The sequence below is a fragment of the Anser cygnoides genome, chromosome 3 (genome assembly GCF_040182565.1).
Source record: "Anser cygnoides isolate HZ-2024a breed goose chromosome 3, Taihu_goose_T2T_genome, whole genome shotgun sequence".
Lineage (NCBI taxonomy): Eukaryota > Metazoa > Chordata > Aves > Anseriformes > Anatidae > Anser > Anser cygnoides.
Window position 1 is genome coordinate 89082276 of NC_089875.1, and position 16718 is coordinate 89098993.

General features: G+C 37.1%; 1 protein-coding gene across 9 annotated transcripts in view; it reads right to left on the bottom strand.

Moving 5' to 3' along the window:
- Positions 1-5978: 5978 nt before the first annotated feature.
- SENP6 (SUMO specific peptidase 6) overlaps positions 5979-16718 on the bottom strand; it is a 93339-nt gene continuing 82599 nt past the window's right edge. For all 9 annotated transcript variants that reach the window (XM_066994660.1, XM_066994659.1, XM_066994658.1 and 6 more), the window contains 5 exons: positions 14129-14232; positions 11957-12045; positions 9716-9784; positions 9486-9636; positions 5979-7347 (listed from right to left, as the gene is read on the bottom strand). In XM_066994660.1, the coding sequence (XP_066850761.1) occupies positions 7138-7347; positions 9486-9636; positions 9716-9784; positions 11957-12045; positions 14129-14232 (623 nt within the window). In that variant the 3' untranslated portion in view covers positions 5979-7137. The remainder of the gene's footprint in view (positions 7348-9485; positions 9637-9715; positions 9785-11956; positions 12046-14128; positions 14233-16718) is intronic.

Genomic DNA, 16718 nt, shown 5'->3' on the forward strand with positions numbered 1-16718 from the left:
AGCAGTGCAGAAAGGCACTCATCTGGGGTTTGGAAGGAAGGAAAACAGCAAGTGGACAAACTCTGTAGCCACCAAAACTTAGCTCTCCCTAAGCCTGATGTGCACCTGCATTCCTCTGCTTTTGGCAACCAACCGGAAAAATCACTGGGATTTATGCATCATGACTTCATCTAGGTGAGCAAGAAAATGACAGCGTACTACAACTGCTTACAGAGTAGCAGAAATGAGTATTGTAGAATTAGTCCTACCGGTGGCCATCGCAGACCGACGATGAAAGTCAGAAAACCTCATATGCAAAACACATGTTAAGGGAGAGTGTTACAAACAAGCATTCAAAAGGTGGGTAACATCAACAAACTAAATTGTCTGAGGAACCCTAATTTAGTCCACTTGTGATGATAAATTTGTACATGCATGTCATGTTTTCCTCCAAATACCGCTTCTTTCAGTGCATGCCAAGTCCAGTGTTTAGGGAACTGAAAATTTCACAGTGAAGGCAACTATGAGCTGTGTGATTCTGTTGTTCCGTTAGGAGGTATGATAAGGAAAAAATAAATAAAATCTCATTGAAATAACTAAATGCATTGAAATAACTAAATTTCAGACATGAACGCATGACCCATTGCTATAGGAAAATTATCTGATACTTGGCAAGTTACTTAAGAGCATTTTCCAGTGGTCATCAGCTATGTTCTTATTTTCAGGTGCCCAACTGGAGATGCTTATTGGCAGAGTTGTGAGAGTATCTGCAAAAATAATGCAAGCAATTGACAGCTCAGTAAAAGCACCGTAGAAAGAACTCACCTGTGTAAAGATCAGAGCAAATATTGGAAAGCAGAGTTAAACGCTCACTTCAGTGCTGACTGCTGATAATATCAGGTCAAGAAAACTAGGCAAACAGTCTTTCTCCCCACAAACTTAGTTTCTCTCTTCAAATGGCTAAATAAACAGTGAACATTGTTTTAAGCCTACTTTTCAACACCCACAAGTGAGAGTAGCTGGAGTGTGAATCTCAGCAGTTCAGTGCAAGAAGCTTAGCTTGGTTAAACTAAAATGCTTTTCACCTCTTTCCCTGAACTTCAGCACTCAATTTGCAAAGTGGAAATAATGGCGTCTAGCAATTGTGGTCAAGATAAAGGTTCAGCCTTTATCTTGAGCAAACAGAAAACATTACTCATTTATTTTGTGTGATAAAATGCATGTCAAACTGGATGTAATTTTACATTCAGGGTTTTTAGGATTAATTTATTTTAATTTATATTAACCAGCTCCTAACTGGCCTGAAAAAAAATGTGTCTAAATAAAATCATTTGAATGAGACAATGTCTTTATATAAAAGGGTACCTCCTTGGAATCAGAGAACTAACTTGCTTAGAACTAACTTGCTTAGTTTAGACAGACAACTCAGACACAGGGCTACAAGTTAGATCAGGCTGTTAGATCAGTACAAATCCGTCTGACTAGATTGCATCCAATTCCTTAACTGTGTAAGAAGTATTAGAATAATTGGCAGAAACATGAAAAGCTCACAAAATGACTGTACAATAAGGTGTAGCACAACCTTTAAAAAAATATAAAGAATTAATAATTCAAGGAATTTGCAGGACAAAAGCCTAGCTAAAAAAAAAAAAGTATCACTGTCTGATCAAACATCATCATCACAAACTATCTATATGAACACATGCAACACATTAATCCAGACATTTGTGCAATATGTATTCTTGATTCTGGAACCTGAATATTTATCTGAAGTGGAAGGAGTTGATGCAAATTTTGTCTGAAGTCTAGAAATTTCAGTAGTCTTGTAGGAGGGGACAGAGCTGTACAATTTCTCATGGCCTTTTATTGCCCTTGTGTAACACTGACGGATATTATTACAATATTGTTTACGAAGCAGTTTAACCAAGTAACATTTAAATAAGAAACATACTCCATTTGGTTGTATTCCAGCACAACTTATGTTAAAACACATTGTGTTTTTAGCAGTGTTTTTTCTGGGGCTAGTCTATCTAAATTTCCTGTGTTGCAGAACCCACGCACTATCTGGCTTATTATTGTTGTATAGCATGACACGAATTTCCAGGACTGAAGTGGTAAAATATGAAGTTCTCTAGAGATAAAATAAGTATTCTGCTCTTTTTCAATCTGTTGCATAAATAGCAAACATCCTAGAGCTTAAATTCCCAATTATTTCCTGAGAGAATATTCCTACAATGAATATTGTGGTTTTGGTCCAAAACTTGCTGACGTCTCTATCCAGGCTACCACTGCAATAATTCTTACATACGTGCAAAAAATGAAGGAAGCACAACGTTCATTCTCCCAAAACATGAGTTAGGAAGAACAAACCTGATGCTAAACAGGCACTGTCGCAGAGCTTGATTTAGAGCTGTTTTAATTGGAGGACAATGGGGATAGAGGTTTGTGTAACAGTCTGCTAGCTACTGTTGTGAGTTGTCATCAGTACATCTAGTGGTATTTAGTTATATTTTGTGTATATATTTAGCTGACATCAGTATATGTGCGTAAGTAAACCAAGTTTCCGAAGTTAGAAATACAGTTAAAGAGAGGTGGTATTAGTAAAATTTATCAATTTTTTATACAAGTTAAACCACTGGGGAAATCTAATGTGTGATAATCTCTGCATAGAAGTCCTGATTCTAAATGTAGAATGACCCTGAAACTGACCCTGAACACAGTTAAGCTCAAATTGGCCTAAGCAGGATGGTTTTCCCTCAGGCAGACTCTTCTCAGATTGCATGGGAACAGATACTCAGCTGCAACAAACTGGTCTGGCTCCCCTTAACCTTCAAGGTATTCAGTCAGCTTATGATAAAAGAGAATCTGTCCACAAGTTGGAATTTGAAAATGTCATCCATATCTGAGCACATATAGTATGTGGATTTGATTATTCCATTAAAATAAACCATTTACGTGGAAAAGCATATCCTTTTTTTTGTCCTGATATTCATAAATCTTGTTTTTAAAAATAGTAATCGTTGTCTCTCTTCCCACTCCTGAATCATTTAACATTATATGCTGATTTTGGTTTATTGTAGTATTTTGGTATATACTGGTTTGGCATAAAGTCATACCCCAAATAATTGAGAACAGAATTTAATCACAAACCCCAACAAAATAAGGAGGGATGAAGAAAATATAAGATGCAAGCAAGTTAAGTCTCTACTTACCATGTAAACATGGTAAATCCCACGTTTACCAGAATTTGGATACTTCTTAATCCACATAGCTTTCTGCTCATATATATTCAAATATATTTTAAGCATCATACATCACAAAGAGCACTGTTTACTTTCCTCTGGCAACAGCAGTTAAGAGCTCCACACAAGAGGAAAAAAGATAAGAACAAAAAGGCCTAGCAAAGAAACAGGTCAGCTCTTTGAATCCAGGTTAGGGCTAGCAATTACTCACATAAGCAAATAAAGAATCCTGAAGGCATGGTGTACATTACCAAGTTTCCCTTTGTAGCCACAGGTCTGCATGGGTCCACATGCAAATCTGCCAAAAGCAAGTAAAACCTAGCCTGTCAGAAAACTACAACAAACCACAACATAGTTGTTTTGCAGATTTTATCCTCACTAACCAGGCTGGATCCCACAGAACACCTTTCATCATATCTTTCTTCGAGCAGATATAACTCGAGTTAAGCAGAAAGGATTTAGTTTTAAAATACAAAATACAGTGGCAAAAGACAAGTAATATGGCTGTTACTTCATTGGTACTGTTTCAAAGTCGTAGCTTGTAACATCAGTTCCCCTTTGATTTCTAGAAGTAGATGGGAATAATCAAAAGATTCAGGGAGATGGAATACACCTTTGTGAATCCCGGTACAGAGTACAGAGGTTCTTTAGGAGCACTAAGTAAGTACAATTCAAGGATGTTAATGCAAGTTTTTAACCAGTGACTGAAAACGGTTTAATTAAAAGATTTGAGAAATAAAATATAGTGGATCTTAAACTATAGAAGCTGGTGCAGTTTGTTCACAGGTTTGCTACATGGTACATACATTAAAAATAAAAATATCAACTGCATGGTTTTCTCATCATGGTAAAGTTTTTTTTGTTTGTTTTCAACACTTTCTTTGCGGAATGTTTTGGAAAATAGATTCTTCCAAGACAAGAGTGCAATGCAACCTAAAAAACCAACTGAACAGTTCCTCTGCTCAAGTCTGTTCATTAAAGGGTATACTTCAGCAGGAAAAAAAAGGAATGTCACAAGGGACTACTTAGATGTCTCTTCTACTTTTGCAGCTATCCTGCAAATGTGCATGAGAGGTACATGCATTTTTTATGCCACGTAATCTAAAACTTTTAAAAGAGCTCTCAACTGTTATTCTAGCCAACCTGAAAAACAATACAAAGAGATCCATTTAATTAGGCAGCCATCTGATACCTTACGCTGCAGAACAGTCATGCTACTCAAAGTAGCAATTTTCAAAGTAGCAATTTGCAATCTTAAATCTTATAAAGGAATAAGCAACTTACACTTTCCTCAGAGTGCATTTGTCGTCATATAATTATTAAATAAAAATATCTAGCCCCCACCCCACTAACTTCCATTAATTTATTAAATCTGATTCAGAAAAGCCACCAGTAAAATTCCTTGTTCAATCGCAAAACTGTATTGTAGCTGACAACTATGGTAAGAACGAATACTTAATAAGTACATGTAGTAGTGAATGTTTATAACCAAAATATAACATTTTTAAATAACTCATTCTTAATCCTGTGTTTTTCTATTAACATCAAATTTTATTAAAAAAATAAGTTTCCTATATTTAACATGTATATTAGCTTGCTGTATATGACTGAAGATCTCAAGACCTTTAACATTAAATGATAATAAATCAAACACTTCCTTCACAGCTTTGAAAAAGGGAAGGGAGGAAGAAGGGGAGGACAGGATAGAGGAAGGAAAAGGAGAAAGCACCAGGCCATTCCTAGCAAGAGAACCAAATAGTTCTACATCATCAACTTATGAACCTGCATCACAAGCGCTAGAAAAAGGAAAACAATTATATTGATCAAATTTGGATATATTCCATAGAATTAGAACATATCATTGGGGAAAAAAACTGAGAAGAAACACATTCTATTTGCAATGGTTTCTGTATTTCCAAGAGATTATTTTCCTTTCCTCTCTACAAGCCATCACTGATTTACTTGCATTTGTAAAAACTGCTATTCCAATATGTTAGTTGCACTGAAACCAGATACAAGACGCTGCAGGAAAACGATCTGAAGCTACTTTATCACTTATTTTCTGCAACAATGGCAAGAATACTGGACTAATGCCATGGAGGAAACAACTCCTAGGCGTGTGCCTTACATATTTAATTTGTAAACCAGAAGATTGCCCCCACATACTTCAAGAAGAAACCTGTCTAGGCATCGACTCATCTGTAAGAGACATATGGTGCTTACATACTCTCCATGAGGCACAGGGTCTGCACAAGAAAGAGATGAGGGAATGAACAAATCCCCTAAATCCCGTGGGTTACCTGTGCAGAAGGTTAGCAGCCCATGGCTGTGTTGCTCTATGTGCAATCACTCTGTTTTGGTCAGGGAACCTATTAAACAGAGTCTCACAGAGATAGTTTTTCTGGCAGCAACGCCCTTAACAGCCATGTTTTCAGGGTTTAGTGAGAATGAAAACTCACAGAGAGCCTGAAGTACTGGGTCTTCAAGTATGCTTGATCTTCTGTATAAAAACTGATCTTGGGGGACACAGAGTTCAGCTAAGGAAGTCTCTGCTTCTTCTTCTCGAGGAGAAGGGAATGACAAATTACAATCCCAGTAGAAAAAAACAGCCAAGAAAATACTCTCTGCAAGGAGGGACAGAAAATCCCCTTCGTCCCCCGAGAGACTTCCTCCCAGGAAGATACAGCTTCTGGATCCCTTCAAAGATATCCATACTAGTAGTGGACTGAATATATATATATATCCTTGCAAAAACAATTTCTTATTTTTCTCATTTGAATACCAAAGCCTTTCTAACAAGGATGCTTGCACTGTAAGCAACAATGGCATTTTAAACTATTTTAAAAGTCAAAATACATTGGAAATACCCAAACAAATCCCAACATTAGTCTGATGCTACCTAAAGCCAAGAACAAACAAGCAAGCAATGAACACTGATATTTTGTTGGTTTTTTTTCTTTTTTTTTGCATGGATATTACAAAAAATAGTAATCATACACTTTTTTTAAATGTTCATTACTTAGATAAAGCACATATGAATGTAACATTCAGAATTGTAACATAGAAAATGTAATGTGGGCAATCTGCTATTCCAAGTACACTTACCAAAATACAATTTTATAATGAAGAAAGTCTCAAAATACACCTGTACAACAATTGGGATCCACAAAATATGATTTAATAGTATCACTCAAGATCACTTCATTGAAACCACTTTTATAATACTGCTTGAATAGTAATCTCTGGTCAAAGAGCATTCTCCTCCTTTCTCTAGCCCGTCCCACTAAAGCAAGTGTGGAATTTTAATTGCAACGCATATCTTTTAAAACCCCAAATCTGAAGCAGTCCTATTAACTATTACACTGCCTACACTTAGATACTGTGAGGATGGGAATCACCCTCTCTGAGGCCATGGTACACTGAGACACTTACCCATATTATTGTTTGTAGCGCAAGCAGAATAATCTTGTAAAGGGCAACTAAATAGGGTCAAAATATGAATTATGTATCTCACTACCAAATCATTCCCTATGTGTTACTTAAGCCTGTAACATTACAGCTTTACTGAAAAAGAAAAAGTTAACCATTTTATCCTATAAATATTTTCTTTATTTGCTTTATGTTTAGAAGTTGCTATTTAAGTTCTATTAACAGAAATACATAACAAAAGCTCCCTACCAAGTGGAAAAAAAGTAATTACAAATGCTGAAAAAGTTGGCCTCATTAACATATGTACAGACTTGCTTACTTAATACACATCTTTGTGGGAATTAAATCTTTTTATGACACACATTTATACAGGCATTGAACATTCCCAAGTAACTTTGAGCAGAGAGTACGCCAAATCTTTAGTCTGGGCAGACAAAATGTATATTTCAGTTTTGATTGTGGAGCTAACATGCAACAGATACAACACTCAGTCTGAGCCGCTGTTGATAAGTTGTTCTGTTTTTTCCTGCAAAGATCTTTCTGCTGAACTTGGGTCCTTTTGTCCCTTCTTGTCTTTGCTCTGCTGTTCCTGCAGCTTCAGGATTATTTTTCGGATTTCTTCTCTTTTGGTTTTCATTCTTGGGCGTGGAAACCAGTCTGTTAAGTTCATTGGTAGCTCAAAACTCAGAATGGGATTCTGAAAAGAAAGGTGATTTGGATATTACAGTAGGGAGTTATAACGTAAAAGACTGGGGAGAACTGTAGTGGAAAACGTGCATTCTTCCCCACTTCATCCCTCAGCATGAAACAAAATTTCTACCATTTATATCTTTTGTACATGTAGAATTAAGGTCAAATAAATGAAGCTTTGGTATGAATGTCATGCATCTACACGACAGTTCTGGTTATAGGAGTGTCCAAATAATCTATTCAGACTACTGTATTGTGTAGGCAAAGTATTTGAATTCATTTGTGTGATAGACATCGTACTAATTAAGAGGTAAAAGATAAATAGATACAAGATACAGGGTTTTTTGTTTTCTTTTCTTTTGGAAAAAAAAAAAGGTAGCTAGAATCAAGACCAGATTCCTAATTAGCTCTAGTCCTGTTCTTCTAAATACCTGTAGGACCACAACAAACCAGGAAACTGAGCTTTACATTCCACCCTTAAAAGTGGGACCTGTGAGCAGCACCTGGCTGCCCGCCGGCCCTTTCTGTGTGCTTACCTCCTGTTTTCCTGCCAGAGGTCACTCACTCGGAGAACTAGCAGGACGGCTGTGGTGAGGCACAACCACTGCGCCCCGACCCAACAACACAGCCTGCGGCACGGCGCTTTCTCTCATCGAACCCCTCCTGCCTGCCCCCATCACCACAGGGAGAGCCAGGGGCGGCCATGCCGGAGGCCTGGCCGCGGCCCCAGGCGCCCTCCGGTGGCCGAGCCGATGGGGCCCAGCAGGCACCCGCCGTCCTGTTACGCCAGATACCTCATCAAGCGAGCCTTGGTTTTAAAAAAGACCTACACGTCACAGCTTTAATGCTTATTATTAAAAGAAGACGCTTGAAATAAACCCACAAAGTAGAAGATGTGACTGAATAGCCCCTACACACACAACTAACCATACTCTCCAGGTCAGCTTGTACAGCTGCCGGGACAACTGAGACTTGGTAGCATCTTTCAGACACATTAGCAGCTGCAATGGATTAGTTCAATATCTGTAAGATATTCAAGTACTGTGCCACTAGCACAAGTTTTACTTTCCCACTGGCGTCACCTCTGAGAATACCCTGCAATTTTTTTTTACCAGACACATCTACCCCTCACCCCTGCTCCCTGGCAGGCAAAGCTGCGGGGCCGGCCGAGACGAGAGATCCAGCCTGCCATAATTCTGTGGGCAGGCACTTGGCAAGAACCAAGGGCTAAGGTCCTTGAAACTTGGCTGCTCCACACTCCTCCTGTGTACAGAACAGAAAGCTCTCTAGGATGGTTCTAAGCTCTGAAAAGCAAAAGCTAATTAATTAATAACAAGTGTTTTAAGGCACAGTGAATGTTTGGCCTTCGTTTTGCATGAATACACTCTTCTAAAGCCTTGCTGCTATCACATAAGGTATGAACGAGGGGAGGGTTCAGCAATGGAGAAGGAGTCACCAGCTTTCTCAGGAGAGGGGTAGTTACAGGACACCTCAGGAACAGTGCTCTAAAGCACTCCAGACTGTAGAGATAATGTACCATACAAGCAACACCTCACTTGACCATTTCTCCTCCCAACCCAGACCTGAGGGTGTTCCACCCTCCCCTTCAGAAAGGTACTTTAACTCGAAGGCCAAGACAGTTAAAGGAAATAAAAGTTCAATCATTTTCTTCAATGGAATTATGATTTGGCCTCTAGCTGTAATGATTTTACTTGCATGTTATAATGAAAGCTACAAAAGTCTAGACTAGCTGTGTTATATTAATGAATTTATTCACAGCCACTTCTTATGGGGAAAAGAACAAGCTTTTAGTACATCTTTGGTTTAGATTTTGAACTCGAATTTGAACTCTTACTGGGTAATTTTAAAGGCCATGCACTGTAACAACACAAAACCTTAAAGTATTTTCTCAGAAAATTCCATGGCTTCTGGTATCTGGTACACATGTGTACCAGATATTAAAATATTGGCCGTTTGTTTATTTTCCAAGAAGTATTCATTATTATCTATGAGAACATATAAATTTGTTTCTAATGCATCATCTAATAAATAGCTGTAAAAGCTAAAAGAGCCTTTTATAATTGCAGTACATACTTGATCGCTGCAGGGGACAAAACAAAGAGTTACGCAAATAGGTATACATACCTCAAAAAAGCTCTCCACATACTGCAATATGTACACTCCACAATCACTGAAGTTGTTCTGTTGTGGCACTTTTGGGTTGGAACCTTTCATGACTTCTTTGGAAAAGCTTCTTTTATTGCCCTTCCTGACTTCCCATTCTACTTCTAAATATCTACGATAAAAGACCATGAAAATTAAAACTTTGTTTTTCACTTACAGAATTTTGCAAAAATTACAGTTATGAAACTTACTCCCTTAGTGTTTTCACAACATTTGACCGTGAAGGGCCTCTCAGGGAGTCCATAAGCAAAATGCAGGGCCTGTAAGAGAACATAATTTTAAAGTACAGAGTCTTTTACAACAGCTTAGAAAATACATTACAAAGCTAGCGATTTGTGGGATGACCTTGAACAAAAGCAGATCAGTACTATAAAATTTTACCAGTGCTGCTATAATCCCCTAACTGGGATAGCTAAATACAATGTTATCTTTAAATTTAACCATACACTAAGTACAGAGAACTCCAGTACTAGAGTTCTAAGTGCATTCTGTCAGACTGAAACCATTTGTTACAGGCGAAATCTAGTTACCTAAAAGCCCCTCAGGTGTCTAGTGATATTTTAGATGCACAAGGTATCTGGGACACCTGCAAGACACTGGAAAGTAAGGCACAGAACCCACAAACATCCTCCTGGAGAAGCAGCTGGAGGACAGATAGGGGCAGTCCACAGCACCTAAAAATATACTAGATTTGTATGTTCAAGAAGTGGTCCCAACTGCTGAATCTGAAACCTATCATTCAATCTAGAGGCTACAGTCTTAACAGGAACTATAAATGTAACAACTGTATCAGCTGCCTGATATGCAACAGCTGGATTTATCCATTGGAGCCAACTCATTCCAGAGTTCAGAATCTCAGCATTAGAAATACGTAAGGTGTATTTTGAGGGACAGATAGGATACAAACTACTTATCACAAAGCTATGCTTTTTTTCCCCCCTAATAATAATACACACATGCATTCACACAAGATGTTCTTTGTAACTGGAAACTAGTAAATTCAGGCTAATTATATGCATGAATTTATAAATAGGTTTGTTTGTGTGTGTAAATTAACTTACATGTACGCAACTTTTGAGGCACAAGCATATTATTACTTGAACAATGATTGCTTTGATTTATACTTGTTTTTATTTTTCATTGAAAGAAAGGTATTATTTAAATAAGCAATACTGTCAAAAAACACAATCCAGTACTTTTTTGGTTTTGGAAGGGAGGAGTAGAATTGAATTTCCTTTCTCATACAGAAATAATTTTAATACTTCATTGTTATCATAGTTTTAAGTGCCTTTAATGATTCTTGATACCTGTGTCAAAGATCTTATGAAGTTTCATATTCAGATTAAAATAACGACTGGAGAGAAGTATTACGTACAGATAATCCATCATCAGCATGAGAAAAATTTAAGCTATAATTAGAAGCCCATAGCACTACCAAATATTCCTAAATCTCATAGTACAGATGGATTTTTACACCTTCATGACAATGCATCAAGGATACTACCTACATATTTCATATAATGTATAAATACGTAATTTTATCCTGCACCATAAGAAAAACAACTTATGAAAACCATTACCTTTCTAGTAAGCATTGCATTCACAAAGAAAAAATGTGAGAATGGATAAACCAATTAAAATGTGGTAAAACACAAAGAAAGCTCTGAAGACAACAATACTAGTGACAGTGTTTCTGGACTTGGAATAACATTTCTGGTCACAGCAAAATGCAGGCAACTGCAGTCAATGTTCATTAATAAATCACTTCTGTGTTTCCAAAATCCAAAACATTTTAAAGGTATTTCAAATGAAAAACAGGTTAAGAAAAAAGCCAATGAAAGACCCTGTAATTGAACTCAATGCTGTGAAGCATTCTCATTAGAGAAAAGAAGATTAACCGAGAAACAGGAAGAGACAATAAAAAAAACCAACTCAAATACATTTAAATTAGGCATGGAAGCAGTTAAAAACGATCCCATTTTCCTGTAATACTTTGACTGACCACAAAGGTTTCATTTAGTATTAACTACATTTTTAATTTGAAGAAATTATTCTGCCTTTTAATATAGAAAGATACATTTAAACGTGCTTCTGCAACCTTCTTTCTGTAGGAATCTAAGCACAAGATATGAATATACAGCCTTATTTGAAGAAACAATCTTCTGCTACTTGAAAAAGTACACAGACTTAACAAACACCAACAAGGTATTATTTTACCAGTAGTTTCATTTGCTAAATTTTCTGCTTACTGAAGATGATGATACTACAGAGTATAGAAGGCTCCCTCAAACACAAATACATGCAGGCTAAACTGTTTGAAGAGAGATATATGACCATTTCCCACAATTACTGTCTTAAAATTTCATACACTTTCATGAAATTTTCATTTCCCAAACTGTATTAATATCCATTTCAATTGTTTCACTACTTACTGTTTGCAGATAGTAGGCTTCAGGTGCCACTGTCCCATTTCTGAATTACAGTTATCATCTAAAAGGCCACCATCATCACTACTGTCTTCCTACAAAAGCAACATGTTTACAGGCGTTTAAAAGCTAACGTTTTTAAATAGATGCAAGAGGAATTATTGCTATACTTTCTATTTTTATTCAAGACCAATAACATCAAGTTTAATAAAGAAGTGTTAGCTTTCACCTGCACCATTCATTGTTTGTATTGCCAACTTTTAGTCTCATATTGTTTCTCAAATCCACGCTGGAAAAACATGAAGTGAATGGTGCTGTTGTATTTAATGACCACTGAAACTAGAAAAACAACAAACAAACAAAACAAACAAAAAACCACAACTGACATTTTTTAAGTGTTTCTGGCCTAAAAGAGGTGCATCTCCCTGCAGGTTATAGTCCAAATTGTATTGTCCCTTCCTACTGGTTACTAGAACTTCTTCAGCAATTTCATCTATGTTATCTTCTAGAGGAAACAAGACAATATCTGCAAAATCTGCAATGAATTCAGGAGGAAAGCTTGATCCTTACTCCAGAATCCACCAACTTGGTTCTTTGGGCAAGGGAAATCTAAATGCAAATTGACATGATTTTGCATATTGCAAAAACTGACACACCACAAACCTGGGAATATTCTTTAACCTTTTGTTTTCAGTATTGATCGCTATGAAGGATATGTTAGATTCATCAACGAGAACACTAAGTTCTTATACCTGAAAGGAAACCAGTGATCCATGATTTCTCACCTTGCTATGGAGTTCACTATTACTACCACAGACTGCTGCATTACAGGGAAAGATATGCTTTCCAAAAACAGGAACCAGGAAATCAGCATGATTTGTGCACTTGTGTACTACTACACAGGATCCTATGACTAAAATCCTCCTGTTACACCATTAAGATTTTATCGTGTCTTTTGCCTAGTTCCTGATACACCTGCTTCTGTTGCAGCTTCAACATCATTTTTGGCAGACATGAAGGTACACTCAGCCTGTCATGGTCTACCAGTACTATACTTGCTTTGTGTGTTCTAGAAGATATCAGTAACAGCTTCGGCCTGAGCCAAGTTCTAAGCTACACTGCAAGCGAGGAACCTGGCATCTTTTCCTCCCCTCAAGGAACACAGGAGACCATGAGCTTTCTTCACTGCCTTCTGCTACGAAGTACAGAAAGTCACTTCATCAGGATAGAATCAAAGACTATTTATTTGGGCAAGTGACATGACAGCAGGTGGGTTGAGTCTGAAAGCATAGTTAGGTTTCAACAAAAAGTGACGGTTTTTACGTGCACACATACACACACGGACTATTTGGAAGACATCACAAATAGCTGCAGACTTTGCAAAATAACTGCTTTGTCTGGACTCAAAGGTGAAAAACAGATAAATTCTGGACTGTACATTTGAAAGCCTTTGATTCTTTGTTTCAGACAACTTAAGAGTCATATACCCAGAACAAGGAACAGAAAGGCCAATTAAGAAGAGCAACTGTTTAACTTCTAACTTGTCCACACTGAACTTACACTGCAGAAGCAACAGGTCTATGAAATCATGCTCTTATACTTAGAAGTGAATCAATGAAGGACAATGAATGATCAGAGACTTCCCACATCTCTACAATCCAAAAGTCCTGAACTTGAAGAACACTACTTGATTATAAACCCACATTGTTTAAATGTGACTAGGAAAAACAATGACTAAATGCAACAGAAGAGTTAAAACCTACTTATAAATGCATCGGTTTACACCAAAAAATGTAGCTATAAAAATAAGAGTAACTCGCTCTTGGGTATACTGGTAAACATGGGGGTTAGGGAGATTAGAGAGAGTTGCTGACTTTCAGAGTTTACACTAAAATCATTGTATAATATTGTCATAATGCACAAGACCCACACAACATTAAATGCAGGATCAGAACAGCAGTTTCCTGCTGAACAATTTAATGAACACATGTTCAATCCTCTCCTGTTTGCTAGTTTCCAAATTTTTGTAAGGTAAACAGTGCTTTGGATTTGACATTTGTAAAGATAATTAGCTTTAGACAGTGCACATTTACAATGTATATAAAAGCTTTTAAACTACCCATTGAAAATGAAACACAACAGTCTGCCTTTCCCAGATGAAATTGCTAAATACTTTACCTGGTTATCTTGGTCTTCAGAAAAATCTATTAACTCATCTTCATTTAGTTTACTGCCATCAGCTGAGTCTTCACTGTAGTTTAGCCTGATTTTGTGCAATCCATCTGTATCAATCACAGACAGTAATATATTTAAACATCAAATGCTACATATCATTGAAGACCAAACTAATTTTAAGTACCTGACATTTTTCTAAGAGTTGCTCACAATAACTACTCTACAGCTGACAAGCAGTATTTTATTCATGTAAATAATAAACCTAAAGGGAAAAGTTTTTTCTAAGTAATACAGCAAAGATTATTCCTTATTTTGTGAAACGCTTAAAAAGTTCCAATAACCTAGACTAAATTACACCATGAAATTACCACTGTAGTTCCATCAGGCCTTTACAACAATAATTGGTCCTGCTACCAAAAGAGGAAGTCTCATTCTGTCCCTAAGTAGTTCTCCTTGCCTCTGACACAAAATATATCCACACACAGTGGACCAGACTGAGAAAGTCAGCCAAAAGCTCAGTATTTTTAATTTGAATGAGTTCCTTGGTCAGATTTGCAGTGCAGTTTTATGATGACTTCTGCTGGTAAAAGGCAGATTGGGAACATGCTGCTAGGAAGGGCAAAATGCAGGATCAGCTCTTCTGGGAGAAACAGATGAGAAATGTTTGTGAAACTTCACTGTTTGCTACATAAAAAGAATATATCTGCAAATTCACTCCCTACACCTTTACATATTTACTCGTGTGGAAAACTATCAGAAAATAAAAAGAACAATTAATGTTATAGCTAAATCTGTGAAGGATGCAAACAGACAGCTACAGGCTCTTTAGTCCTCCTATACTACCATGCAAGTCTTCAGAACAGCTTTTGAAGGGAAAAGTAATTAACTATGTGAAAATAAATGATAAATGTATAACTCATACCAACAGAACTTGGTAACTTCCTAAGAAAACTTTTCTTAGGAAAGGGCTATATATTATATCTAAACAAACACAAAAATGAAAATGTTGGTTCTGGTGTCACTGAAGGACCTATTAGCAACCCAGGATTTTTCTGTAAGAACAGTAAATAGGGCAAAGAACTAGCTAACAAAGTCGGAGAAGATCTGCATTTGAAGTTGAACTAACAGTCTGGAATGAGGTTACCAGTGGATTTCCATAGGGACCAACTTGGGAATTAATCTTACTTGGTGTCTTTGAAAAGACCTCAGCACAGAAAGTAGGCCACACTAGTGTGGCTTACTGCTGACAGTCCTAAAAAATAAGAAATGGTATCAAGAATAATCACAGATCATACAAGAAGAACTGGGTAACCTTCCTACAATAAAAAGTGGGGTATTAGTTAAGTAATAAAAAAATATATATTTTGGATGATCTCTTCAAAGTTATTTTGGCATCAACTTCTACTGATATACAAGTCCGACACCACAAATTAGTTTGAGATCAAGATGTTTAAGCTCCCATGTATAGTAGGCACCTACGGTCTCACAATATGCAGTGGAGACCTTAATCAGAGCAGAGAGCAACTCAACTGAACAACTCACTTATAGTTCACTGACCATAGTAGGAAAGAGGCAGCTGCTGCCTTTTGAGATATCTTCAGATATCTAGCACATAGCTTTGGCAGTCAAGAGTTAGGACCCATACCCTTCTAGAGCAACAGCTGAAGACTGAGCAGAATATTGAAGGCCTGCAACCCCATCTTCCATCTGATATAAATGGGAGTTCAGGTTTGTAGTGCATCTAAATTTAATTGCTGTAGTGTCAATTTTGAATTGAATCTCTCTCTTAAACCTGGACTGGGACCATTACCAATGTCTGCACTGATCACATGGTACATCATCTGCCATAGCTGAGCAACGAAGTCCGAGTGTTTCAGTTTTTGACAGAATGACCATCAGCCAGCCACCAATACAATGCAGCCATTAAAAAGAAAGAAATGCTATCCTAGCAAAAATATATTTCATAAAGAACGTCCTCACTGATTACAGACGAGAAACAATAGTAGCATCCAAGGCAGGTGAGACCATATACAGCAGCAATACCAGACTGCAATAATCATGTACAGAATGAAAAAAATCAATCCAAACAACTCCCCACCTTTCTCCCTGTAAGAAGAAAAATAGAGCTGCTAGTAGTGACAATGTTACCACAAAAGAAGAATAAACTAGCCAGGAATAGATTTAGACTAGAAAGTGGGAAATGGTTTACACCCAAAGATACTGGATGTAATGGCCTGCAGTATACAGATTAGACCGTATGATTAACAGTCTTTTCAGACCTTGTACTATAAACTACACAATTATTTACTATGTGCAAATTAAGTCAGTAGGAATGTTATCAGTGCCTGACATAGAAGTTTTCTCACAACCAGCTGTTTTGTACTCTATGCCTCAAGGGAAAACTGCGAGCAGAGAAAACAACCTTTTCCCAATTCCTTCATTTGTCTTTAAAATTATGTCAGCTCCTTTGTTCATTTTTGTACAAATGCTATTCCAGATGACTAAAACTACTGCTATCAGCCTCCACCAAAGTGATGCATGGAGGAAGCCTCTCTAAATGTAACACGGAAATCACATGACTGAATTTTTTTTC